At 42.0% G+C, this 26,539-nt stretch overlaps 1 protein-coding gene across 1 annotated transcript in view; it reads right to left on the reverse strand.

The window, feature by feature from the left end:
- The window catches only part of LOC128648430 (meckelin), a gene marked incomplete in the record, with an annotated part of 154,538 nt that overhangs the window by 66,743 nt on the left and 61,256 nt on the right, over window positions 1-26,539 (reverse strand). Inside the window, 2 exon segments of the mRNA XM_053701093.1 lie at window positions 5,037-5,154; window positions 6,449-6,590. Of these exon segments, the coding sequence (XP_053557068.1) occupies window positions 5,037-5,154; window positions 6,449-6,590 (260 nt within the window).

The following is a 26,539-nucleotide window of genomic DNA, read 5'->3' on the forward strand; positions in this document are numbered from 1 at the left end:
CCTAATGGAACAGGATGAATCACTCCCATTTTTAGCAGGTCTTCTACCCAATGTAAGAATGCCTGTCTTCTTAAGTGGTCTGAAGACAACTGAGACCTGTGGAACCTCCCCCTTGGAGGAAGCCCCTTGAACTCCAGAGAATAACCTTGGGAGACTATTTCTAGCGCCCAAGGATCCAGAACATCTCTTGCCCCAGCCTGAGCGAAGAGAGAGAGTCTGCCCCCCACCAGATCCGGTCCCGGATCGGGGGCCCGCATTTCATGCTGTCTTGGTAGCAGTGGCAGGTTTCCTGGCCTGCTTTCCTTTGTTCCAGCCTTGCATAGGCCTCCAGGCTGGATTAGCTTGAGAAGTATTACCTTCCTGCTTAGAGGACGTAGCCCTTGGGGCTGATCCGTTTCTGCGAAAGGGACGAAACTTAGGTTTATTTTTGGTCTTGAAAAGACCTATCCTGAGGAAGGGCGTGGCCCTTGCCCCCAGTGATATCAGAGATAATCTCTTTCAAGTCAGGGCCAAAGAGTGTTTTCCCCTTGAAAGGAATGTCAAGCAATTTGTTCTTGGAAGACGCATCCGCTGCCCAAGATTTTAACCAAAGCGCTCTGCGCCACAATAGCAAACCCAGAATTTTTTCGCCGCTAACCTAGCCAATTGCAAGGTGGCGTCTAGGGTGAAAGAATTAGCCAATTTAAGAGCACGAATTCTGTCCATAATCTCCTCATAAGAAGAAGAATTACTAATAATCGCCTTTCCTAGCTCATCAAACTAGAAACACGCGGCTGCAGTGACAGGGACAATGCATGCAATTGGTTGTAGAAGGGAACCTTGCTGAACAAACATCTTTAGCAGACCTTCTAATTCTTTATCCATAGGATCTTGGAAAGCACAACTATCTTCTATGGGTATAGTGGCGCGCTTGTGTAGAGTAGAAACCGCCCCCTCGACCTTGGGGACTGTCTGCCATCAGTCCTTTCTGGGGTCGACTATAGGAAAACAATTTTATAAATATGGGGGGAGGTACTAAAGGTATACCGGGCCTGTCCCATTCTTACTAACAATGTACGCCACCCGCTTGGATATAGGAAAAGCTTCGGGGGGCCCCGGGGCCTCTAAGAACTTTTCCATTTTACATAGTGGTTCTGGAATGACCAGATAATCACAATCATCCAAATTGGATAACACCTCCTTAAGCAGAGCGCGGAGATGTTCCAACTTAAATTTAAAAGTAATCACATCAGGTTCAGCTTGTTGAGAAATGTTTCCTGAATCTGAAATTTCTCCCTCAGACAAAACCTCCCTGGCCCCCTCAGACTGGTGTAGGGGCCCTTCAGAAACCATATCATTAGCGTTCTCATGCTCTACAGAATTTTCTAAAACAGAGCAGTCGCGCTTTCACTGATAAGTGGGCATATTGGCTAAAATGTTTTTGATAGAATTATCCATTACAGCCGTTAAATGTTGCATAGTAAGGAGTATTGGCGCACTAGATGTACTAGGGGCCTCCTGTATGGGCAAGACTGGTGTAGACGAAGGAGGGGATGATGCAGTACCATGCTTACTCCCCTCACTTGAGGAATCATCTTGGGCATCATTTTTACTAAATTTTTTTATGACATAAAATAAATATAGTTAAATGAGAAGGAACCTTGGTTTCCCCACAGTCAGAACACAATCTATCTGGTAGTTCAGACATGTTAAACAGGCATAAACTTGATAACAAAGCACAAAAAACGTTTTAAAATAAAACCGTTACTGTCACTTTAAATTTTAAACTAAACACACTTTATTACTGCAATTACGAAAAAGTATGAAGGAATTGTTCAAAATTCACCAAAATTTCACCACAGTGTCTTAAAGCCTTAAAAGTATTGCACACCAAATTTGGAAGCTTTAACCCTTAAAATAACGGAACCGGAGCCGTTTTTATATTTAACCCCTTTACAGTCCCTGGAATCTGCTTTGCTGAGACCCAACCAAGCCCAAAGGGGAATACGATACCAAATGATGCCTTCAGAAAGACTTTTCTATGTATCAGAGCTCCACACACATGCAGCTGCATGCCATGCTGTCCTCAAAAACAAGTGCGCCATACCGGCGCGAAAATGAGGCTCTGACTATGATTAGGGAAAGCCCCTAAAGAATAAGGTGTCAAAAACAGTGCCTGCCGATATAATCATATTAAAATACCCAGAATAAATGATTCCTCAAGGCTAAATATGTGTTAATAATGAATCGATTTAGCCCAGAAAAAGTCTACAGTCTTAATAAGCCCTTTTTGAAGCCCTTATTTACTATCTTAATAAACATGGCTTACCGGATCCCATAGGGAAAATGACAGCTTCCAGCATTACATCGTCTTGTTAGAATGTGTCATACCTCAAGCAGTAAGAGACTGCACACTGTTCCCCCAACTGAAGTTAATTGCTCTCAACAGTCCTGTGTGGAACAGCCATGGATTTTAGTTACGGTGCTAAAATCATTTTCCTCATACAAACAGAAATCTTCATCTCTTTTCTGTTTCTGAGTAAATAGTACATACCAGCACTATTTTAAAATAACAAACTCTTGATTGAATAATAAAAACTACAGTTAAACACTAAAAAACTCTAAGCCATCTCCGTGGAGATGTTGCCTGTACAACGGCAAAGAGAATGACTGGGGTAGGCGGAGCCTAGGAGGGATCATGTGACCAGCTTTGCTGGGCTCTTTGCCATTTCCTGTTGGGGAAGAGAATATCCCACAAGTAAGGATGACGCCGTGGACCGGACACACCTATGTTGGAGAAATAACTGCTTTTTCTCATTGAAAACACTGTCCATTTAAATGGGCTAAAAAAGAGGAAATATGTATTTTAGCTATTTCTCTAAACACACATGCCTCTTTATTTTATCTCTTTTTCTATACACAAAAGTTAGCAATTGAAAATTAACATGTTATTATCTGTCACTGCAACCCACTGGCTGCTGCAGATTCTTGTTTACATAGCTTTTCTTCAGAGAATACAAACATATTGATATTTTCAGTATAAGTGGTGGTTTTAACAGGAAAAAAATCAGCAACTTCAAATGACAAAATAAAGGTAAATGAGCTATTTGTAAACAATTGAATACCCTCCAGCAGGTGAAATGGATTATTGAGAACATATTAAAATGGAGAAAATTTTACAGTACAAAGTCACTTTAAGTCTTAGCTTAATGCTGCTGCCCATTTAAATGCCTACCTAGACCTGTAACTTCATGGTCAAAATAATGGACCCATGAAGTGAACTGCAGATCTTTATGCGGGAATAATATTTCATATGTATCCTTCACAAGGCTAGATTACGAGTGGAGCGCTATTTATCGATTGCACGTTAACTCCGCTAAAAGTATGTTTTTTGCAGGAGTCGGGTAGCGCTTGTATTACAAATGGAAAGCTGAACTTCGAATATCCGACCGGGTTAATGTATTCCCCCTTAGCAGAGGTGTAACTAGAAACCACAGGGCCCAGCTGCAAGAATCTAAGAAGGGGCCCCCCACCGCCCCTCCCCCTCCAAAAAAAGGTGAATTTAATACATTTTTTAAAAAACATTTTTTACATTTAACACAGAAAAAAAATGTGAATCAGATTACATGTCTGCAAAAGGAGGTACCCTGTGCCCACAGTCTGTGAGATGGTCTGACCCCCTATTACTGTATATATATATATATATAGTGACACTATTTAACCCACCAGTACTGTATATAGTAAGTTAGTGACACAGTCTGTAATCTGCTGGTGAGATGGCTGGCCTGACCCTACCAGCCCAGTACTTTATTAAGTGACCACAGTAGTCAGTGGCATGGTCCACCCCCCCATACTGTATATAGTGGTACTGTATAGTGACACTGTTTACCCCCTGCCCCCCCATGCTGTAGTAACAAGGTCTGTAATTTGCTGGTTCCACAAACATACACACATACATGCATAAATACACACACAGTCACATACATACGCACACACACACACACACATAAACACCAATGGGTAAAACAGAAACACTAACCCCTGTAGTCATGTCACACTCACATGATATCAGTGTAGGCAGTGGTAGGTTAACGTTTTTTATAAAAAAAAAATATAAAAAAAATATATATAATTTTTTTTTTTTTTTTAATGCTGGGCCCCCACCCTCAGGGGCCCAGTAGCACCTGCGACCTCTGCACCCCCTGTAGTTTCGTCCCTGCCCCTTAGACTTCAACTGAGAATGAAAAGTGGGAAAAAAAAAACCTAAAACCCTACTCGCATGCACACTCGATGACATTTTCTAAAGTGCACTTACCCGACATGAAAATATGAATATATTACATTCTAATGTTCTTCACACAGCAGAACATGTTTATATATATAAATATATAATTATTTTTTTGGGGTAAAACATATTACCCTATGTGAAGAACATTAGAATGTGAAATATTTATAGTAAATACACAATATAACACTTTATTAAATAGAAAATTTCATAAATATGATTTGATATGCTTTCAGCTACTTGACCGCAAAGGGCTCCATAGCAATTATCTATCTATCTATCTATCTATCTATCTATCTATCTATATATCTATATATCTATATACAGTATATATCTGTATATATGAAAACTGAGACATGTATATGTATGTATATCTATATTAAAGCCCTTTGTCAGCCTTTATTTTTCTGATACCTAAGACCTCATATCTTTCAGCCCTTAGAACATTTTTGTGCAATATTTTTTTTTTAATACATTTTATTAGATAGTGTTTTTAAAAGTGTAACTGTACTTTGTAATGTATTTTTGATGTGTTTTGTGACACTTTAGTTTTGCTAAAAAGCTCTGAGGTCGCAGTAATCATTCTAGTGTAAATCACAATTGCCCATTCGCACTTACTTTCAAGTTGTAATACGAGAGCTCTTTCTGCAGTGTGCAATAAACCCGAAATCGCTTGCATGAAACAGTTAGAGCGTAATCTGACCCCACAGTAAGTAAAGTTTATAAAAAATAAAAAAAAATACAACAGAATTTTTGTCAAACATCAGTTTACCTGAGGGTTAGTCCTGTAGCTACAGTTAGGTAGGTGGGTTGGCTGGAGAGACTCCCCTGTCTGCCAGAGATGCCGTCAACTAGAAAGAACCTTCTCAGTGGTTTAGAGCTGAGTGAATCTGAAGACATTTATATCATTAAACATTATCACTTTTATTATAGTCATAAGAGCAACATTAGTGCTAAAATATGTCAAATATTTTAAATCATTAAAGGGACATAATACTCATATGCTAAATCACTTGAAACTGATGCAGTATAACTGTAAAAAGCTGACAGGAAAATATCACCTGAGCATCTCTATGTAAAAAAGATATTTTACCTCACAATCTCCTCAGCTCACCAGAGTAAGTTCTGTGTAAAAAGTTATACTCAGCTGCAGCCCAGCTGCAGGTAAAAAAAAAAAAATGAAGAAATGAACAGCAGCCAATCAGCATCAACAGTGCTGAGGTCATGAACTCTTACTGTGATCTCATGAGATTTCACTTAACGCTCATGAGATTTCATTGTAAACTTCCTTACACTGAATAGGTAAATAAGATGAATGTGCACGAAAGCTCGCTCCTTTCGCTGTCTTGGGACAGACATACTGATGTGTTGCTTAGAAGTCCTTTACAATGGGATGTGGCTAATGAGAAACTTTTGAGGTAAAATATCTTTCTTTTTTACATAGAGTTGTTCAGGTGATATTTTCTAGTCAGCTTTTTACAGCTATGCTGCATCACTTTCAAGTGTTTAAACATTTGGGTATTATGGCCCTTTAAATTACCAGTTATTAACAGGTACCAAAATAATAACACATGAATATAATTAGCAATATCTGCTGTAACATCCAAACTTTTCATAATGATACATAATAATATAGATTCATTTTGTATGTTAGGTGTTAGAACTGGCTCCCAAAATATTTACACACACACAATGAGAAGTCCCAAAAAAGACAAGGAGGCATATTTAAGAAATGTCTTGCAGACCTGATCCGACAGTGCGGATCAGGTCCGCAAGACATCGCTGAATGCGGAGAGCAAAACACTCTCCTCATTTAACACTGCACCAGCAGCTCACAAGAGCTGCTGGTGCAACGCCACCCCCTGCAGACTCGCGGCCAATGGGCTGCCAGCAGGGAGCTGTCAATCAGCCCGATCGTACTCGATCGGATTGAATTGTTGCGATTCTTGTCCGCCTGCTCAAAGCAGGCGGACAGAGTTATGGAGCAGCGGTCTTTGTGACCGCTGCTTCATAACTGCTGTTTCTAGCGAGTCTGAAGACTCGCCAGAAACACGGGCCGTCAAGCTCCTTTCGGAGCTTGATAGATAGGCCCCAAAATCTGTATATGACAAAGAATAAAAAATGTAATCAAACCACATAGTCAACTATTTAGATTTTTATTAAAGCAGTAAATAATCAGCTTACTGGTGCTGGCTTGAAGATCTGAATTCCACACAGGAACGGGCCACAACAAGCTGGCTCCACTGCTATTGGTGTAGGAAAAGAAGAGCTCATAAAACACAGGCTCAGGGACCTGCTGCAGGAGATCTGATAACTGTAACGTGCACTAGGAACAGAACAGAAGGGTCACTCATTGTAACTAACATCTAAATATATATTAGTAGTAGTAGTTCATTTTGGAGCATACTAATATTTAACAGACGATTAGGTAAAAAAAAAGGTAATGACTTCATAATGACTTAACCCCTTCACTACCGGGACTTTCAGAGAAAAACTTGCCCAAAATACCTCTAACTAGTGCCCACAATCTCTGTCTGCCAGAATCTATAAAATTAATTTCTATATAATATTTGATACATGTTTTAAATAATTTTCTGCAGTGTAGTGGTCCCCAACCTCCCTCCCTACCGCGATCATTAGTTAGGACCCCCCACAACCTAATTTTTCTGTAGCATAGTGCCCTTTCCCTTTTTTTTGTTTATGGCTGCATCCCACTTCTGCCGCCTCGCTCCTCCCTCCCCTGCTGGGCCGCCCCCGCCTCCCGGATTCCCTCCCGCACCAGCAGGTAATCGTTACACAGTGACACAGACAGTGTCACTGTGTGTAACGATCTGGCATCTGCCCTCATATGGAACCAGAGCACCGATCGTGCTCTGGTTCCATATGTAGACAGATGCCTGGAGCTCAGGAACTCCAGCTCTCGGCTGTAACTTAACAGCCAAGACTGCTGGAGCTTCCTGGAGCTCAGATGGATATATACGTTGCTGTGTGGTACGACACACACACACACAGAAGAAAAACTGTATAATAGCGCACAAAGAGATCCCAATATATGTAGCTATAATCAAGATTACCAGGAAAGTCTCAGGAACATGGCACCATGGAGAGTGGTGGTAGTCAGAAGAGAAGTGTTTAGCAAGTGCAGTCAAAGCCCGGTCTGTTAACCACGCCAAATTGATTCATATATATCCAAAAAAAGTAGGCGCACAGTGGCAAAAGAATCCTCTCCTCTCCTCAATTGTAAAAAGCAAAATTTATGCTTACCTGATAAATTTCTTTCTTTTCCGATGTACCGAGTCCACGGATTCATCCTAACTTGTGGGATATTGTCCTTCCTGACAGGAAGTAGCAAAGAGAGCACCACAGCAGAGCGGTCTACATAGCTCCCCCCTTAACTCCACCCCCAGTCATTCGACCGAAGGCCAAGGAAGAAAAGGAGAAACTATAAAGGTGCAGAGGTGACTGAAGTTTACATAAAAAAATACTATCTGTCTTGAATAGACAGGGCGGGCCGTGGACTCGGTACATCGCAAAAGAAAGAAATTTATCAGGTAAGAATAAATTTTGTTTTCTTTTGCATGATGTACCGAGTCCACTTGTGGGATACCAATTCCAAAGCTTTAGGACACGGATGAAGGGAGGGACAAGACAGGAACCTAAACGGAAGGCACCACTGCTTGCAAAACCTTTCTCCCAAAAATAGCCTCCGAAGAAGCAAAAGTATCAAATTTATAAAATTTTGAAAAGGTATGAAGCAAATCTGTTCAACAGAAGCATCATTTTTAAAAGCCCATGTGGAAGCTACCGCTCTAGTAGAATGATCTGTAATCCTTTCAGGAGGCTGCTGTCCAGCAGTCCCATAAGACAAACGGATGATGCTTTTCAGCCAAAAGGAAAGAGAAGTCGCCGTAGACCTTTGACCCCTACACTTTCCAGAATAGACAACAAACAAAGAAGATGTTTGACGAAAATCTTTGGTTGCCTGCAAATAAAATTTCAAAGCAGGAACCACGTCCAAGTTGTGCAACAGACGTTCCTTCTAACAAGAAGGATTAGGACACAGAGAAGGAACAACAATTTCTTGATTGATATTCCTGTTAGTAACAACCTTAGGTAGGAACCCAGGCTTGGTACGCAAAACCACCTTATCAGCAAAGATAAGGAGAGTCACATTGTATTGCAGATAGTTCAGAAACTCTTCGATCTGAAGAGATAGCAACTAGGAACAAAACTTTCCAAGATAAAAGAACTAAATTTAGACTTTATGGCGGAGCAATAGGTTTAAACACAGGCTTAATTCTAACTAAAGCCTGACAAAAAGCCTGAACGTCTAGAACATCTGCCAGACGCTTGTGCAACAAAATAGACAGAGCAGATATCTGTCCCTTTAGGGAACTAGCTGATAATCATTTCTCCAATCCCTCTTGGAGAAAAGACAAAATCCTAGGAATCCTGATTTTACTCCAGGAGAAGCCTTTGGATTCGCACCAAAAAATATATTTACGCCATATCTTATGATAAATTTTCCTGGTAACAGGCTTTCGAGCCTGAATCAAGGTATTTATGACTGACTCAGAGAAACCCCGCTTTGATAGAGTCAAGCGTTCAATCTCCAAGCAGTCAGTTGCAGAGAAATTAGATTTGGATGCTTGAATTGACCTTGAATCAGAAGGTCCTGTCTCAATGGCAGAGACCATGGTGGAAGGGATGACATTTCCACCAGGTCTGCATACCAAGTCCTGCGTGGCCACGCAGGCGCTATCAAAATCACCAATGCTCTCTCCTGTTTGATTCTGGCAATCAGACGTGGAAGGAGAGGGAAAGGTGGAAACACATAAGCCAGGTTGAACGACCAGGGTACTGCTAGAGCATCTATCAGTACAGCCTGAGGATCCCTTGACCTGGAGCCGTTACGAGGAAGTTTGGCGTTCTGACGAGACGCCATCAGATCCAACTCTGGTGTGCCCCATAGCCGAACCAGCTGAGCAAACACCTCCGGATGGAGTTCCCACTACCCCGGATGAAAAGTCTGACGACTTAGAAAATCTGCCTCCCAGTTCTCTACACCTGGGATATAGATCGCTGACAGATGGCAAGAGTGAGCCTCTGCCCTTTGGATTATCCTTGGTAAGGAACTCTTTGTTCCGCCCTGATGATTGATATAAGCCACAGTCGTGATGTTGTTCGACTGAAACCTGATGAATCTGGCCGAAGCCAGCTGAGGCCATGCCTGGAGAGCATTGAATATCGCTCTTAATTCCAGAATATTTATCGGTAGGAGAGCCTCCTCCCGAGTCCACAAACTCTGAGCTTTCAGGGAATTCCAGACTGCACTCCAGCCCAGAAGACTGACATCCGTTGTCACTATAACCCATTCTGGCCTGCGGAAACACATTCCCTGGGACAGATGATCCTGTTACAACCACCAAAGAAGGGAGTCTCTGGTCTCTTGATCCAGATTTATCTGAGTAGATAAATCCACATAATCCCCATTCAACTGATTGAGCAGGCATAGTTGCAGTGGTCTGAGATGCAAGCAAGCAAACGGAACTATGTCCATTGCCGCTACCATTAGTCCGATTACCTCCATACACTGAGCCACTGACGGCCGAGGAATGGAATGAAGAGCTCAGCAGGTGGACAAAATCTTTGATTTCCTGACCTCCGTCAGAAATATTTTCATGTCCACCGAGTCTATCAGAGTCCCTAGAAATGAAACTCTTGTGTGGGGGGAAAGAGAACTCTTTTTTTACGTTCACTTTCCACCCGTGAGACCTTAGAAAGGCCAACACTAAGTCCGTGTGAGACTTGGCTAGATGGAAGGACAATGCTTGAATTAGAATGTTGTCTAGATAAGGCGCCACTGCTATGCCCTGTGGCCTTAGAACTGCCAGAAGGGACCCTAGCACCTTCGTGAAGATTTGCGGCACTGTGGTCAACCCGAAAGGAAGAGCCACAAACTGATAATGCTTGTCCAGAAAGGCGAACCTGAAGAACTGGTGATGATCTTTGTGGATAGGAATGTGCAGATACGCATCCTTTAAGTCCACGGTGGTCATATATTGACCCTCCTGGATCAATGGTAAGATAGTCCGAATGGTCTCCATCTTGAAAGATGGAACTCTTAGGAATTGGTTAAGGATCCAGAATTGGTCTGAAGGTTCCCCCCTTTTTGGGAACTATAAACAGATTGGAGTAGAACCCCTGCCCCTGTTCTGCTTTTGGAACTGGGCAGATCACTCCCATGGTAAAAAGGTCTTCTACACAGCGCAAGAACGCCTCTCTTTTTGTCGGATTTACAGACAATTGAGAAAGATGGAACCTCCCCCTTGGAGGGGAATCCTTGAAATCTAGAAGGTATCCCTGGGTTACAATTTCTACTGCCCAGGAATCCTGAACGTCTCTTGCCCAGGCCTGAGCAAAGAGAGAGAGTCTGCCCCCTACTAGATCCGGTCCCGGATTGGGGGCTACCCCTTCATGCTGACTTAGTGGCAGCAGCAGGCTTTTTGGCCTGTTTACCCTTGTTCCAAGCCTGATTAGGTCTCCAGGTTGGCTTGGATTGAGGAAAGTTCCCCTCTTGCTTTGCAGCAGGGGAAGAGGTAGAGGGACCACTCTTGAAGTTTCGAAAGGAAAAGAAAATATTTTGTTTGGTCCTTGTCTTATTTGACTTATCCTGAAGGAGGGTATGACCCTTCCCTCCAGTAATGTCTGAAATGATTTAGATGACACATCATCTGACCAGGACTTTAGCCATAACGCTCTACACGCTAAAATGGCAAAACCTGAATTCTTAGCCGCTAATTTAGCAAGATGAAAAGCGGCGTCTGTAATAAAAGAATTAGCCAACTTAAGAGCCTTAATTCTGTCCAAAATATCATCTAGTGGGGTCTCCATCTGAAGAGCCACTTCTAGAGCCTCAAACCAAAAGGCAGCTGCAGTGGTTACAAGAACAATGCATGCTATAGGTTGAAGAAGAAAACCTTGATGAACAAAAATTTTCTTTAGGAGATCCTCTAATTTTTTATCCATAGGATCAATGAAAGCACAACTGTCTTCAATAGGTATAGTTGTACGCTTAGCCAGGGTAGAAATAGCTCCCTCCACCTTAGGGACCGTCTGCCATGAGTCCTTTATGGGGAGAGAACGGAATACCTGGTTTATCCCACTCCTTAGTAACAATGTCCTAAATCCTCTTAGGGACCGGAAACACATGAGTGTAAACAGGAACCTCTAAATATTTGTCCATTTTACACAATTTCTCTGGAACTACAATAGGGTCACAATCATCCAGAGTAGCTAAAACCTCCCTGAGCAATAAGCGGAGGTGCTCTAGCTTAAATTTAAATGCCGTCATATCTGAATCTGTCTGAGAGAACATCTTACCTGAATCAGAAATCTCTCCCTCAGACAGCAAATCCCTCATCCCTACCTCAGAACATTGTGAGGGAATATCGGCTACAGCTACTAAAGCGTCAGAAGGCTCAGCATTTGTTCTTAACCCAGAGCTACTGCGCTTCCCTTGCAACCCAGGCAGCTTAGATAAAACCTCTGTGAGGGTATTATTCATAACTGAAGCCATATCTTGCAAGGTGAATGAATTAGACGCACTAGAAGTACTTGGCGTCGCTTGTGCGGGCGTTACTGGTTGTGACACTTGGGGAGAACTAGATGGCAAAACCTGATTTCCTTCTGTCTGAGAATCATCTAATGCCAAACTTTTATAAGTCAAAATATGCTGTTTGCAATTTATAGACATATCAGTACAAGTGGGACACATTCTAAGAGGGGGTTCCACAATGGCTTCTAAACAAATTGAACAATGAGTTTTCTCAGTGTCAGACATGTTTAACAGACTAGTAATAAAGCAAGCAAGTTTGGAAAACACTTTATTTAATGAAAAAAAACACAATTTTCAAAAACGGTACGGTGCCTTTAAGAGAAAAAAAGGCATACACAAACTGCAAAAAAAGGTTAAAATTGCTTAAATTTTTCTGAAATTTTAACAGTGTACCCACTAAGCTTTAGAAGGATTGCACCACAAGTTAATAAGCAATAAACCCCCAAATGAAAAAAACGGATTGAAATATGTCTAAAACCGGTTAAAACCTCCTAAAGCACCTTGCCACAGTTCTGCTGTGGCCCTACCTGCCCTTAGGAAGCAATAATATGGGGTTTAAAGCTTCAATTAGTCCCTCAGAAGACTATCAGGACCTCTGGAGAAGTTGCTTGTTGCTTGTAAAAGTAGGTCCCGCCCACCTCACTCGATGTTGCTGGGGCCTACACAAAACTAACAAACCCTGCCTGAAAGCCATGTGGATTATAAACAACCCCAAAGAACCCTCAAGCAAATGTCCCATAAAACAGAAAACGTTACTCCCAGACACAAAAACGTTTGTCCCAAATTCACATAACAAACCCTTTATGCAAGCTAGTAAAAACCTCTGATAACACTAGGATTACTGCTTACCCTTCCCCTAATGGGGACACTGTCAGCCTTTCTGAGTTAACACAGTCTCTGCAGAAAATATGAATGAACATACCTCATTGCTGTATAGCAAGAAACCGTTCCTCACACTGAAGTTTTCCTGTACTCCTCAGCTCATGTGGGAACAGCAGTGGACCTTAGTTACAAATGCTAAGATCATCATCCTCCAGGCAGAAACCTTCATCTATGTCATGCCTGAGAGTAAATAGTACAACACCGGTACCATTTAAAAATAACAAACACTTGATTGAAGATAAAATAAAACTAACAGTTTAACACCTCTTCTCTTTACTCTTCCTGCTTAGAGCCAGCAAAGAGAATGACTGGGGGTGGAGTTAAGCGGAGAGCTATATAGACAGCTCTGCTGTGGTGCTCTCTTTGCTACTTCCTGTCAGGAAGGACAATATCCCACAAGTTAGGATGAATCCGTGGACTCGGTACATCATGCAAAAGAAAAACACAAATGTATTATTCAAGAGTTAAAATCATAACAGCATATCAGCTGGAGTAGCACAAATTAAAACAAACTCAAGACCTAACACAGACATGTTTTGTGCGCATGCGCACTTGGTCACTGCATAATTGTAGTCTAGACCGCATACTGCTTTGTAGCAAATTCTTAAAGGTAAATTACCCCTTATAGCAACATTGCGTTACAAATACATAACAAATGGTATAAACAATGCACAGTTTATGTCAAGTTACCGAATAGATTTAAATTGTTTGCCAAAAGAAAATGAACACATTTATATCAAAACAGTTTAATTCAAAAATTTGATAGAATCTGTATCTTTCTTAGATCTAAAAAAATCGATATTATAATACGTTTTTTTTTAAAAAAATATAGAATAATTCTGTGTCATTTGAAACATAATATCTTATATACAGATTTTTTTATTCTATACTATTAGAAATCCTTATAGACACTAATAAATGCAAATCTAAGTTAGTTTATCCTTACTGACACTTAGAGAATTAATTGAATCTACCTAAATTTTAAAGTTTTAGAATATTTAATTTTAAAAAAACTACTTATTATTGTACATCAGTAGATTATCAATATTTTAGTATGTGTAAATGAAAAATATAGTCTATTTTATATTGTTGAAATTATACGCAGAATATATTCTTAGAAGTATACATACTGATATATGTGTACAAAAAGAACATACTTACGGCTAGATTACGAGTCTTGCGTTATGAGTAAAAAAGCAGCGTTAAGGCTCATAACGCTGCTTTTTCACTACCGCTGCTATTACGAGTCTTGTAAGTAAAGCTGTCACGCACACTTTTTTGGCCTTACCGCAAATCAACTTACGCAATTTGCGTATAGTCTTTTTTAATTGGGACTTCCATAGCGCCTGTATTACAAGCTTTTTTGGGGGGGGCCATAAAGTGAGCGGTACAGCCTATCCTGCAAGATTCGTAACACATTCTAAAGTCAGTAGTTATGAGTTTTACACTACAAAGCCGTAGCATAAAACTCATAACTAAAGTGTTAAAAAGTACACTAACACCCATAAACTACCTATTAACCCCTAAACCGAGGCCCTCCCGCATCGCAAACACTAAAATAAAATTATTAACCCCTAATCTGCCGCTCCCGACATCGCCGCCACTATAATAAACATATTAACCCCTAAACCGCTGCACTCCCTCCTCGCAAAACCTAGTTAAATATTATTTACCCCAATCTGCTGTCCCCAACGTCGCTGCCACCTACATTTATTAACCCCTAATCTGCCTCCCCCAACGTCGCCGCCACTATATTAAATTTATTAACCCCTAAACCTAAGTTAACCCTAACACCCCCTAACTTAAATATAATTAAAATAAATCTAACTAAAAATTCCTATCATTAACTAAATAATTCCTATTTAAAACTAAATATTTACCTATAAAATAAACCCTAAGCTAGCTACAATATAACTAATATTTACATTGTAGCTAGCTTAGGTTTTATTTTTATTTTACAGGCAAGTTTGTATTTATTTTAACCCTTTCGCGACAGGGTTAAAGTGTCTACATCGGAACAACTGTTCCGATGTAGACAAATTGAAACCACGCGATCGTGCAAAAAAGAATTCCATAGCAGTTATACCTTTTTCATGTTCAATACATGTATATAGTGAAGCTACATCTACCACCAAAAACCTGTAGTTTATTTTCCACTTAATGTTGATTAGTTTACTTAGTAATGCTGTAGTATCCTGTACATAGTTTAAACACCCTTTTACCAAAGGTTGTAAAAATGTATCAACTAAATCTGAGAATGGTTCATTAAGAGAATTAATCCCAGCAATAATTGGACGCCCTGGTGGGCAAATAGGGTCTTTATGTAGTTTAGGGAAATAATGAAAGACTGGAGTCACTGGATTTTGCGGTATAAGTGCCTCTTTGGTAGATAAACTAATAATATTTTCATGTTTGGCCATAAGGATTATACCCATCATTTCATTTTTGAATTCTTTGGTAGGATTACCTGTTAGTTTTTGAATACACTTCCTTATCATGTAGCTGTCTTTTCGCTTCACTAATGCTTAGAGCCATTGAATATCTCTTAAAACTTATATTTTTTTTATGTTTGGAAATGAGTTCTTTCTCCAGAGGCGTGGAACAGCTATGGGGGCTAAATTTTCCCCCTCCTATGCCAACCTGTTTATGGATTGGTGGGAGCCGTTCCACGTCTTTGGAGACAGGAATCCTTTCAAGGATAGAATAATTATTTTTTTTCTTAGCTATATTGACGATCTGCTTTTTATATTTGAGGCTGACTGCTTTTGCAGTTATTTCAATGACAATGTTTGTGGTTTGAAATTTATAGGAGAACATAATCCTGAGTCTGTTAATTTTTTGGATCTAACCTGAGAATATATAAGGGCTAAAAGAAACTGCTCTAATAATTAAGATTATATAAAACAATGTGGAAAGAAAATGTATGCTTACCTGTTAAATTTATTTCTTTTTAGACACGATGAGTCCACGGATTTCATCCTTACTTGTGGGATTTCACCTCCTGGTCAGCAGGAGGAGGCAAAGAGCACCACAGCAGAGCTGCTATATATAGCTCCTCCCTTCCCTCCCACTCCAGTCATTCGACCGAAGTTAGGAGGAGAAAGGAAAAGCCAAGATGCAGAGGTGTCTGAAGTTTACAAAAAATAATAACCTGTCTCAGAGAACAGGGCGGGCCGTGGACTCATTGTGTATAAAAAGAAATACATTTATCAGGTAAGCATAAATTTTCTTTTCTTTTTAAAGACACGATGAGTCCACAGATTTCATCCTTACTTGTGGGATACAATACCAAAGCTAGAGTACACAGATGAAAAGGGAGGGACAAGACAGGAAACCTAAACGGAAGGCACCACTGCTTGAAGAACCTTTCTCGCAAAAGCAGCCTCAGCCGAGGCAAAAGTATCAAATTTGTAAAATTTATAAAAAGTGTGAAGAGAAGACCAAGTTGCAGCCTTGCAAATCTGTTCTACAGAAGCTTCATTTTTAAATGCCTATGAGGAAGCAACAGCCCTAGTGGAATGAGCCGTAACTCTTTCAGGAGGCTGCTGCCCAGCAGTCTCATATGCAAAACGGATGATACTCTTCAACCAAAAAGAAAGAGGTAGCCGTAGCTTTCTGACCCTTACGTTTCAGAGAGAAAACGAAAAACAAAGAAGACGACTGACGAAAGTCCTTAGTCGCTTGTAAATAAAATTTCAAAGCACGGACCACATCCAAATTGTGCAAAAGACGTTCCTTTGGAGAAGAAGGATTAGGACACAAGGAAGGAACAACAATTTCCTGATTAATGTTCCTGTTTGAAACAACCTTAGGAAGGAACTCTAGTTTAGTACGTAAAACTACCTTATCCAAATGAAAAATAAGGTAAGGTGAATTGTATTGTAATGCCGAAAGCTCAGACACTCTTCGAGCCGAAGAAATGGCAACAAGAAATAAAACTTTCCAAGATAATAACTTAATATCTAAGGAATGCATAGGCTCAAACGGAGCCCCTTGAAGAACTTTAAGAACTAAATTGTTGGTTCAAACACAGGCTTGATTATAACCAAAGCCTGACAAAAGGAATGAACATCTGGTACATCCGCCAGACGTTTGTGTAACAAAAAAGATAAGGCAGAGATCTGACCCTTTAGGGAACTTGCCGATAAACCCTTCTCCAATCCGTCTTGGAGAAAGGACAAAATTCTGGGAATTCTAACTCTACTCCATGAGTAGCCCTTGGATTCACACCAATAAAGATATTTACGCCATATCTTATGGTAAATCTTTCTAGTTACAGGTTTACGTGCCTGAATTAAGGTCTCTATGACCGAATCAGAAAAACCCTGCTTGGATAGGATTAAGCGTTCAATCTCCAAGCAGTCAGCTTCAGAGAAGCTAGATTTGGGTGAAGGGCCCTTGAATGAGAAGATCCTTCCTTAATGGCAGTCTCCAAGGTGGCAGGGATGACATGTCCACCAGATCGGCATACCAAATCCTGCGAGGCCACGCCGGAGCAATGAGGATCACTGATGCCCTCTCCTGTTTGATTCGAGCAATGATTCGAGGAAGAAGCCCAAACGGAGGAAATAGGTATGCAAGACTGAAGGACCAAGGAAACGCCAGAGCATCTATCTCGGAAGCTTGGCATTCTGACGAGATGCCATAAGATCAAACTCCGGCCGACCCCATTTGAGAATCAGGTTGGAGAACACTTCCGGATGGAGTTCCCACTCTCCCGGATGAAAAGTCTGCCTGCTCGAAAGTCCGCCTCCCAGTTGTCCACCCCTGGGATATGAATCACTGACAGATGACAAGAATAGGCCTCCGCCCACCGGATTATCTTGGCTACCTCGATCATTGCTAAGGAACTCCTTGTTCCTCCTTGATGATTGATGTAGGCCACTGTCGTTATGTTGTCCGTCTGGAATCTGATGAACTGAGCCGAAGCCAACTGAGGCCAGGCCAGAAGAGCATTGAAGATCGCTCTCAGTTCCAGGATGTTTATAGGAATAACAGACTCCGCCGGGAGTCCACACTCCCTGAGCTTTTATAGGACCCCAGACAGCCCCCCACCCTAGAAGGCTGACATCTGTTGTCACAATCACCCAGGATGGTCTGCGAAAGCATGTTCCCTGGGATAGATGATCCAGAGACAACCACCATTGAAGCAAATCCCTTGTCTCCTGCTCCAGGGTTATCCGAGGAGATAAGTCTGCATAATCTCCATTCCACAGCCTGAGCATATTTAACTGCAGAGGTCTGAGGTGAAACCGAGCAAACAGAATGATGTCCATTGCCGCCACCATCAGTCCGCTTAACTCCATACACTGGGCCACTGACAGCCAAGGATTGGACTGAAGGGTTTGACAGGTATCTAGAATCTTTGATTTCCTGACCTCTGTCAGAAAAATCTTCATGGATATAGAATCGATTACAGTTCCCAAGAAAGACACCCTTGTTTTCGGGATTAAAGAACTCTTTTTCCATATTTACCTTCCACCCGTGAGTCCTCAGGAAGGACAGTACAATGTCGGTATGGGACCCTGCTTGTTGACAAGATGGCACCTGAATCAGAATATCATCCAGATAAGGCGCCACTGCAATGCCCCGTGGTCTTAGAACCGCCAGCAAAGACCCCAGAACCTTTGTGAAAATTCTGGGTGCCGTGGCCAGCCCGAAAGGATAAGCCACAAACTGAAAGTGCTGGTCCAGAAAAGCAAACCTTAGAAACTTGTGATGATCTCTGTGGATAGGAACATGAAGGTATGCATCCTTCAAATCCACTGTTGTCATAAATTAACCCTCCTGGATCAATGGAAGAATGGTCCGAATAGTTTCCATCTTGAATGATGGAACTCTGAGAAACTTGTTTAGACTCTTGAGATCTAATATAGGTCTGAAGGTTCCCTCATTTTTGGGAACTACAAACAGATTTGAATAAAACCCCTGCCCCTGTTCCAGTGCTGGAATGGTAACAATAACTCCCAGAGAGGAGAGTTATCTTACACAATGTAAGAATGCCTCTTTTATCTGGTTTGCAGATAATCTTGAAAGAAGAAATCTTCCTCTGGGAGTAAAATTCTTGAACTCCAGTTTGTATCCCTGGGACACTCTCTCTATAGCCCAGGGATCCTGAATGTCTCGCACCCAAGCCTGAACGAAGAAAGAAAGTCTGCCCCCACCAAATCCGGTCCCGCTGTTTTGGAGTCAGCAGCAGGCTTCTTGGACTGTTTACCCTTGTTCCAAGGCTGGTTGGGTCTCCAAGTAGGCTTAGATTGCGAATAGCTCCCCTCTTGTTTGGAAACAAGGTCTTTCCTTTGTAAGGAATAGCCAGAAGCTTAGACTTGGATGACAAGTCCGCAGACCAAGGTTTTAACCATAAAGCTCTGCGGGCATGAATAGAAAACCCTGAACTTTTAGCTGCTAATTTAGTAATTTGCAGAGAAGCATCTGTAATAAAGGCATTAGCCAACTTCAGAGTTTTAATCCTATCTTGGATCTCTTCTAAAGAGGTTTCAGTTCTGAGAGACTCAGACAAAGCATCAAACCAATAAGCTGCTGCACTAGTGACCGTAGCAATGCACGCAGCCGGCTGCAATAGCAGACCCTGGTGAACATAAATCTTTTTAAGTAGACCCTCCAATTTCTTGTCCATAGGATCTTTAAAAGCACAACTATCCTCAATGGGAATAGTAGTTCGCTTGGCTAGAGTGGAAATAGATCCTTCCACCTTAGGCACCGTCTGCCAAGTTTCTCTGACATTGTCCGCTATAGGAAACATTTTCTTGAAAATAGGAGATGGAGAAAAGGGAATACCTGGTCTCTCCCATTCCTTGGAAATAATCTCCGAAGTTCGCTTCGGTACTGGAAAAACGCATGAGTAAGAGGGAACTTCAAAATATCTATCCAACTTACTCGACTTCGCTGGAGCGACCACTACTGTAGAATCACAGTCATCTAAAGTAACTAAAACCTCCCTGAGCAACAGACGGAGGAGTTCTAGTTTGAACCTGAAAGAAACAACCTCTGAATCAGTCAAAGGTATTGAACCTTCTGAGTCTGAAACTTTGCCTTCTGATAGAACCTCCATACCCTCCAACTCAGTTGCCTGGGAGGGTACCTCCAAGATTGCCACCATAGTATCAGAAACCTCATTTACTAAGTGGTTGTCCTTCCTCTTATGCTTGCCTTGAAGCATAGGAAAAGCAGAAAACGCATCACAAATTGTGGAAGACATAACTGTAGCTATGTCTTTTAAGGTAATTCCAGCAATCACTGGAGTAGAAGTACAGGGCACTGCTTGTGTGGGCGTTAAATCTTGGGATGCTTGGGGAGAAAACTGCGGCATACTCTGAATCTCAGCATTAGACTTCTGAGAGGCATCTGCCTTTGAAAAATTTTGCTCATGAAAAATCTTTTCTTTATATCTCAACGCCCTTTCAATACATGAAGAGCAGAAAGGGATTGGTGGTTCCACATTAGCATTCAAACACATGGAGCAGGTAACATTCTGCACAGCTTCAATATCCATTATTATATATTTTCTTTTTTTTTCTATAGAAACAAAAAATACCGTTACTGACTCTTTAAGAATTCAAAAACGTTTTTAATGTTAAAAGAAAAAAATTATGCAACAGGACAAACAAAAAGTTATGCAGATTACTGATTGAAATAACTGTAGATAAAAAAAACAGAATTTATGCTTACCTGATAAATTACTTTCTCCAACGGCGTGTCCGGTCCACGGCGTCATCCATTACTTGTGGGAATATTCTCTTCCCCAACAGGAAATGGCAAAGAGCACAGCAAAAGCTGTCCATATAGCCCCTCCTCGGGCTCCGCCCCCCAGTCATTCGACCGACGGTTAGGAGAAAAAAGGAGAAACCATAGGGTGCCGTGGTGACTGTAGTATATAGAGAAAGAAATTTTTCAAACCCGATTAAAAAACCAGGGCGGGCCGTGGACCGGACACACCGTTGGAGAAAGTAATTTATCAGGTAAGCATAAATTCTGTTTTCTCCAACATTGGTGTGTCCGGTCCACAGCGTCATCCATTACTTGTGGGAACCAATACCAAAGCTTTAGGACACGGATGAAGGGAGGGAGCAAATCAGGTTACCTGAACAGAAGGCACCACGGCTTGCAAAACCTTTCTCCCAAAAACAGCCTCCGAAGAAGCAAAAGTATCAAATTTGTAAAATTTGGCAAAAGTGTGCAGAGAAGACCAAGTCGCTGCCTTACATATCTGATCAACAGAAGCCTCGTTCTTGAAGGCCCATGTGGAAGCCACAGCTCTAGTGGAGTGAGCTGTGACTCGTTCAGGAGGCTGCCGTCCGGCAGTCTCATAAGCCAATCGGAAAATGCTTTTCATCCAGAAAGAAAGAGAGGTAGCCGTAGCTTTTTGTCCTCTCCTCTTACCAGAGTAGAGTAAACGACAAACAAAGATGAGGTTTGTCTAAAATCTTTAGTTGCTTCTAAATAGAACTTTAAAGCACGAACTACATCTAAATTGTGTAACAAACGTTCCTTCTTTGAAACTGGATTCGGACACAGAGAAGGAACAACTATTTCCTGGTTAATATTCCTGTTGGAAACAACCTTCGGAAGAAAACCAGGCTTAGTACGCAAAACGACCTTATCTGAATGGAACACCAGATAGGGTGTATTACACTGCAAAGCAGATAATTCCGAAACTCTTCTTGCAGAAGAAATAGCAACCAAAAACAGAACCTTCCAAGATAGTAACTTGATATCTATGGAATGTAAGGGTTCAAACAGAACCCCTTGAAGAACTGAAAGAACTAAATTTAGACTCCAAGGAGGAGTCAAGGGTCTGTAAACAGGCTTGATTCTGACCAAAGCCTGTACAAAAGCTTGTACATCTGGCACAGCTGCCAGTCGTTTGTGTAACAAGACAGATAAAGCAGAAATCTGTCCTTTTAGAGAACTCGCTGACAATCCCTTATTCAAACCTTCTTGGAGAAAGGAGAGGATCTTAGGAATTTTAATCTTACTCCAGGAGAATCCCTTGGATTCACACCAACAGATATATCTTTTCCATATTTTATGGTAAATCTTTCTAGTCACAGGTTTTCTGGCTTGGACCAGAGTATCTATCACTGAATCTGAAAACCCACGCTTGGATAAAATCAAACGTTCAATTTCCAAGCAGTCAGCTGCAGAGAAACTAGATTTGGATGTTCGAATGGACCTTGTACTAGAAGATCCTGTCTCAAAGGTAGCTTCCATGGTGGAGCCGATGACATATTCACCAGGTCTGCATACCAAGTCCTGCGCGGCCACGCAGGAGCTATCAGAATCACTGAGGCCTTCTCCTGTTTGATCCTGGCTACAAGCCTGGGAAGGAGAGGGAACGGTGGAAACGCATAAGCTAGGTTGAACGACCAAGGCGCCACTAATGCATCCACTAGAGTCGCCTTGGGATCCCTGGATCTGGACCCGTAGCAAGGAACCTTGAAGTTCTGACGGGACATCATCAGATCCATGTCTGGAATGCCCCATAATTGAGTCAACTGGGCAAACACCTCCGGGTGGAGTTCCCACTCCCCCGGATGGAAAGTCTGACGACTCAGATAATCCGCCTCCCAGTTGTCTACTCCTGGGATGTGGATTGCAGATAGGTGGCAGGAGTGATCCTCCGCCCATTTGATGATTTTGGATACCTCTCTCATCGCCAAGGAACTCCTTATTCCCCCCTGATGGTTGATGTAAGCTACAGTCGTCATGTTGTCTGACTGGAATCTTATGAATCCGGCCTTCGCTAGTTGAGGCCAAGCCCGGAGAGCATTGAATATCACTCTCAGTTCCAGGATGTTGATCGGGAGAAGAGACTCTTCCCGAGACCATAAACCCTGAGCTTTCAGGGAATTCCAGACCGCGCCCCAGCCTAATAGACTGGCGTCGGTCGTGACAATGACCCACTCTGGTCTGCGGAAACTCATTCCCTGAGATAGGTGATCCTGGGACAACCACCAACGGAGTGAGTCTCTGGTTATCTGGTCTACTTGAATCTTTGGAGACAAGTCTGTATAGTCCCCATTCCACTGCTTGAGCATGCACAGTTGTAATGGTCTTAGATGAATTCGAGCAAAAGGAACTATGTCCATTGCTGCAACCATCAACCCTACTACTTCCATGCACTGAGCTATGGAAGGCTGCAGAATAGAGAGAAGAACTTGACAAGCGTTTAGAAGCTTTGACTTTCTGACTTCTGTCAAGAAGATCTTCATTTCTAAAGAATCTATTATTGTTCCCAAAAAGGGAACTCTTGTCGACGGAGACAGGGAACTCTTTTCTACGTTCACCTTCCACCCGTGAGATCTGAGAAAGGCTAGAACAATGTCTGTATGAGCCTTTGCCTTGGAAAGAGACGACGCTTGAATTAGAATGTCGTCCAGATAAGGTGCCACTGCAATGCCCCTTGGTCTTAGAACCGCTAGAAGGGACCCGAGCACCTTTGTGAAAATTCTGGGAGCAGTGGCTAGTCCGAATGGGAGAGCCACGAACTGATAATGTTTGTCCAGAAAGGCGAACCTTAGGAACTGATGATGATCTTTGTGGGTAGGAATATGTAGATACGCATCCTTTAAATCCACTGTAGTCATATATTGACCCTCCTTGATTGTAGGTAAAATTGTTCGAATGGTTTCCATTTTGAATGATGGAACTCTGAGAAATTTGTTTAGAATTTTTAAATCCAGAATTGGTCTGAAAGTTCCCTCTTTTTTGGGAACTACAAACAGATTTGAGTAAAACCCCTGACCTTGTTCCACAGTTGGAACTGGGTGTATCACTCCCATCTTTAACAGGTCTTCTACACAATGTAAGAATGCCTGTCTCTTTATTTGGTTTGAAGATAAGTGAGAAATGTGGAACCTTCCCCTTGGGGGTAGTTCCTTGAATTCTAGAAGATAACCCTGAGAGACTATTTCTAGTGCCCAGGGATCCTGAACATCTCTTGCCCAAGCCTGAGCAAAGAGAGAGAGTCTGCCCCCTACTAGATCCGGTCCCGGATCGGGGGCTACCCCTTCATGCTGTTTTGGTAGCAGCAGCAGGCTTCTTGGCCTGTTTACCCTTGTCCCAGCCTTGCATTGGTTTCCAAGCTGGTTTAGTCTGGGAAGCGTTACCCTCTTGTCTAGAGGCTGCAGAGTTGGAAGCCGGTCCGTTCCTGAAATTGCGAAAGGAACGAAAATTGGACTTATTCTTAGCCTTGAAAGGCCTATCTTGTGGGAGGGCATGGCCCTTTCCCCCAGTGATGTCTGAAATAATTTCTTTCAATTCTGGCCCAAAAAGGGTCTTACCTTTGAAAGGGATATTAAGCAATTTTGTCTTGGAAGATACATCCGCCGACCAAGACTTTAGCCAGAGCGCTCTACGCGCCACAATTGCAAACCCTGAATTTTTCACCGCTAATCTCGCTAACTGCAAAGTGGCGTCTAAAATAAAGGAATTAGCTAACTTAAGTGCGTGAATTCTGTCCATGACCTCCTCATATGGAGTCTCCCTACTGAGCGACTTTTCCAGTTCCTCGAACCAGAACCACGCCGCTGTAGTGACAGGAATAATGCACGAAATAGGTTGAAGGAGGTAACCTTGCTGTACAAAAATCTTTTTAAGCAAACCCTCCAATTTTTTATCCATAGGATCTTTGAAAGCACAATTGTCCTCAATGGGAATGATCGTGCGTTTGGCTAGTGTAGAAACCGCCCCCTCGACCTTAGGGACTGTTTGCCATGTGTCCTTCCTGGGGTCGATCATGGGGAACAATTTCTTAAATATAGGAGGAGGGACAAAAGGTATGCCTGGCTTCTCCCACTCCTTATTCACTATGTCCGCCACCCTTTTAGGTATCGGAAAGGCATCAGGGTGCACCGGGACCTCTAGGAACTTGTCCATCTTGCACAATTTTTCTGGGATGACCAGACTGTCACAATCATCCAGAGTAGATAGCACCTCCTTAAGTAATGCGCGGAGATGCTCTAATTTAAATTTAAATGTCACAACATCAGGTTCTGCCTGCTGAGAAATTCTTCCTGTATCAGAAATTTCTCCATCTGACAAACCCTCCCTCACTGCCACTTCAGACTGGTGTGAGGGTATGACAGATAAATTATCATCAGCGTCCTCCTGCTCTACAGTGTTTAAAACAGAGCAATCGCGCTGTCTCTGAAATGCTGGCATTTTGGATAAAATATTAGCTATGGAGTTATCCATTACTGCCGTCAATTGTTGCATAGTAACAAGCATTGGCGCGCTAGAAGTACTAGGGGTCGCCTGCGCGGGCATAACTGGTATAGACACAGAAGGAGAGGCTGCAGAACTATCCCTACTTCCTTCATCTGAGGAATCATCCTGGGCAACCTTACTAAATGTGACAGTACTGTCCTTACTTTGTTTGGACGCCATGGCACAATTATCACATACATTTGAAGGGGGAACCAGCTTGGCCTCCATACATACAGAACATGATCTATCTGAAGGTACAGACATGTTAAATAGGCTTAAACTGGTTAATAAAGCACAAAAAACGTTTTTAAACAAAACGGTTACTGTCTCTTTAAATGTTAAACAGGGCACACTTTATTACTGAATATGTGAAAAACTATGAAGGAATTATCCAATCTTTACCAAATTTTCACCACAGTGTCTTAATGCATTCAAAGTATTGCACCCCAATTTTCAAGCTGTTAACCCTTAAAATGCGGAAACCGGAGCCGTTTGCAATTTAACCCCACTACAGTCCCAGCCACAGCCTTTGTTGCGACTTCACCTATCCCAGGGGGGTATACGATACCAATTCAAGCCTTCTAGGAACGTATTCAGTGGATACCAGACCCTCTCACATGCAGCTGCATGCACTGCACTCAAAAGAAACTGCGCAATAATGGCACGAAAATGAGGCTCTGCCTACTACAGTGAAAGGCCCTTCCTGACTGGGAAGGTGTCTTAACTAGTGCCTGGCGATAAAAACGTTCCCCAAATAATAAAAAGTGTGAAATCCACTTCAAACTTTAAATAATAACTTAAATAAACAATCGATTTAGCCCTTAAGAGTGTCCACCAGTTAATAGCCCATAATAAGCCCTTTATTCTTTCTGAGTCTAAGAAAATGGCTTACCGATCCCCATGAGGGAAAATGACAGCCTTCCAGCATTACACAGTCTTGTTAGAAAAATAGCTAGTCATACCTTGAGCAGAAAAGTCTGCAAACTGTTCCCCCCAACTGAAGTTCTCTGGGCTCAACAGTCCTGCGTGGGAACAGCAATTGATTTTAGTTACTGCTGCTAAAATCATACTCCTCTTTTAAACAGAACTCTTCATCTCATTCTGTTTCAGAGTAAATAGTACATACCAGTACTATTTCAAAATAACAAACTTTTGATAGAAGAATAAAAAACTACAACTAAACACCACATACTCTTCACCATCTCCGTGGAGATGCTACTTGTTCAGAGCGGCAAAGAGAATGACTGGGGGGCGGAGCCCGAGGAGGGGCTATATGGACAGCTTTTGCTGTGCTCTTTGCCATTTCCTGTTGGGGAAGAGAATATTCCCACAAGTAATGGATGACGCCGTGGACCGGACACACCAATGTTGGAGAAAACGATACTATGCCTTTAAGAAATAAAAAGACACAATTTTTCCTGTTGAAATTGCTTATAAACGTACCACCGGCAAAAATAAGCAAAAAATAAACATATCAAACACCTCTACGCCTCAGCAGCTCCGCTGAGGCGCCCACCTAGCCACTAGTCTCTCTGCAAAACCCCAGA

This window comes from Bombina bombina, chromosome 1 (genome assembly GCF_027579735.1).
Source record: "Bombina bombina isolate aBomBom1 chromosome 1, aBomBom1.pri, whole genome shotgun sequence".
Lineage (NCBI taxonomy): Eukaryota > Metazoa > Chordata > Amphibia > Anura > Bombinatoridae > Bombina > Bombina bombina.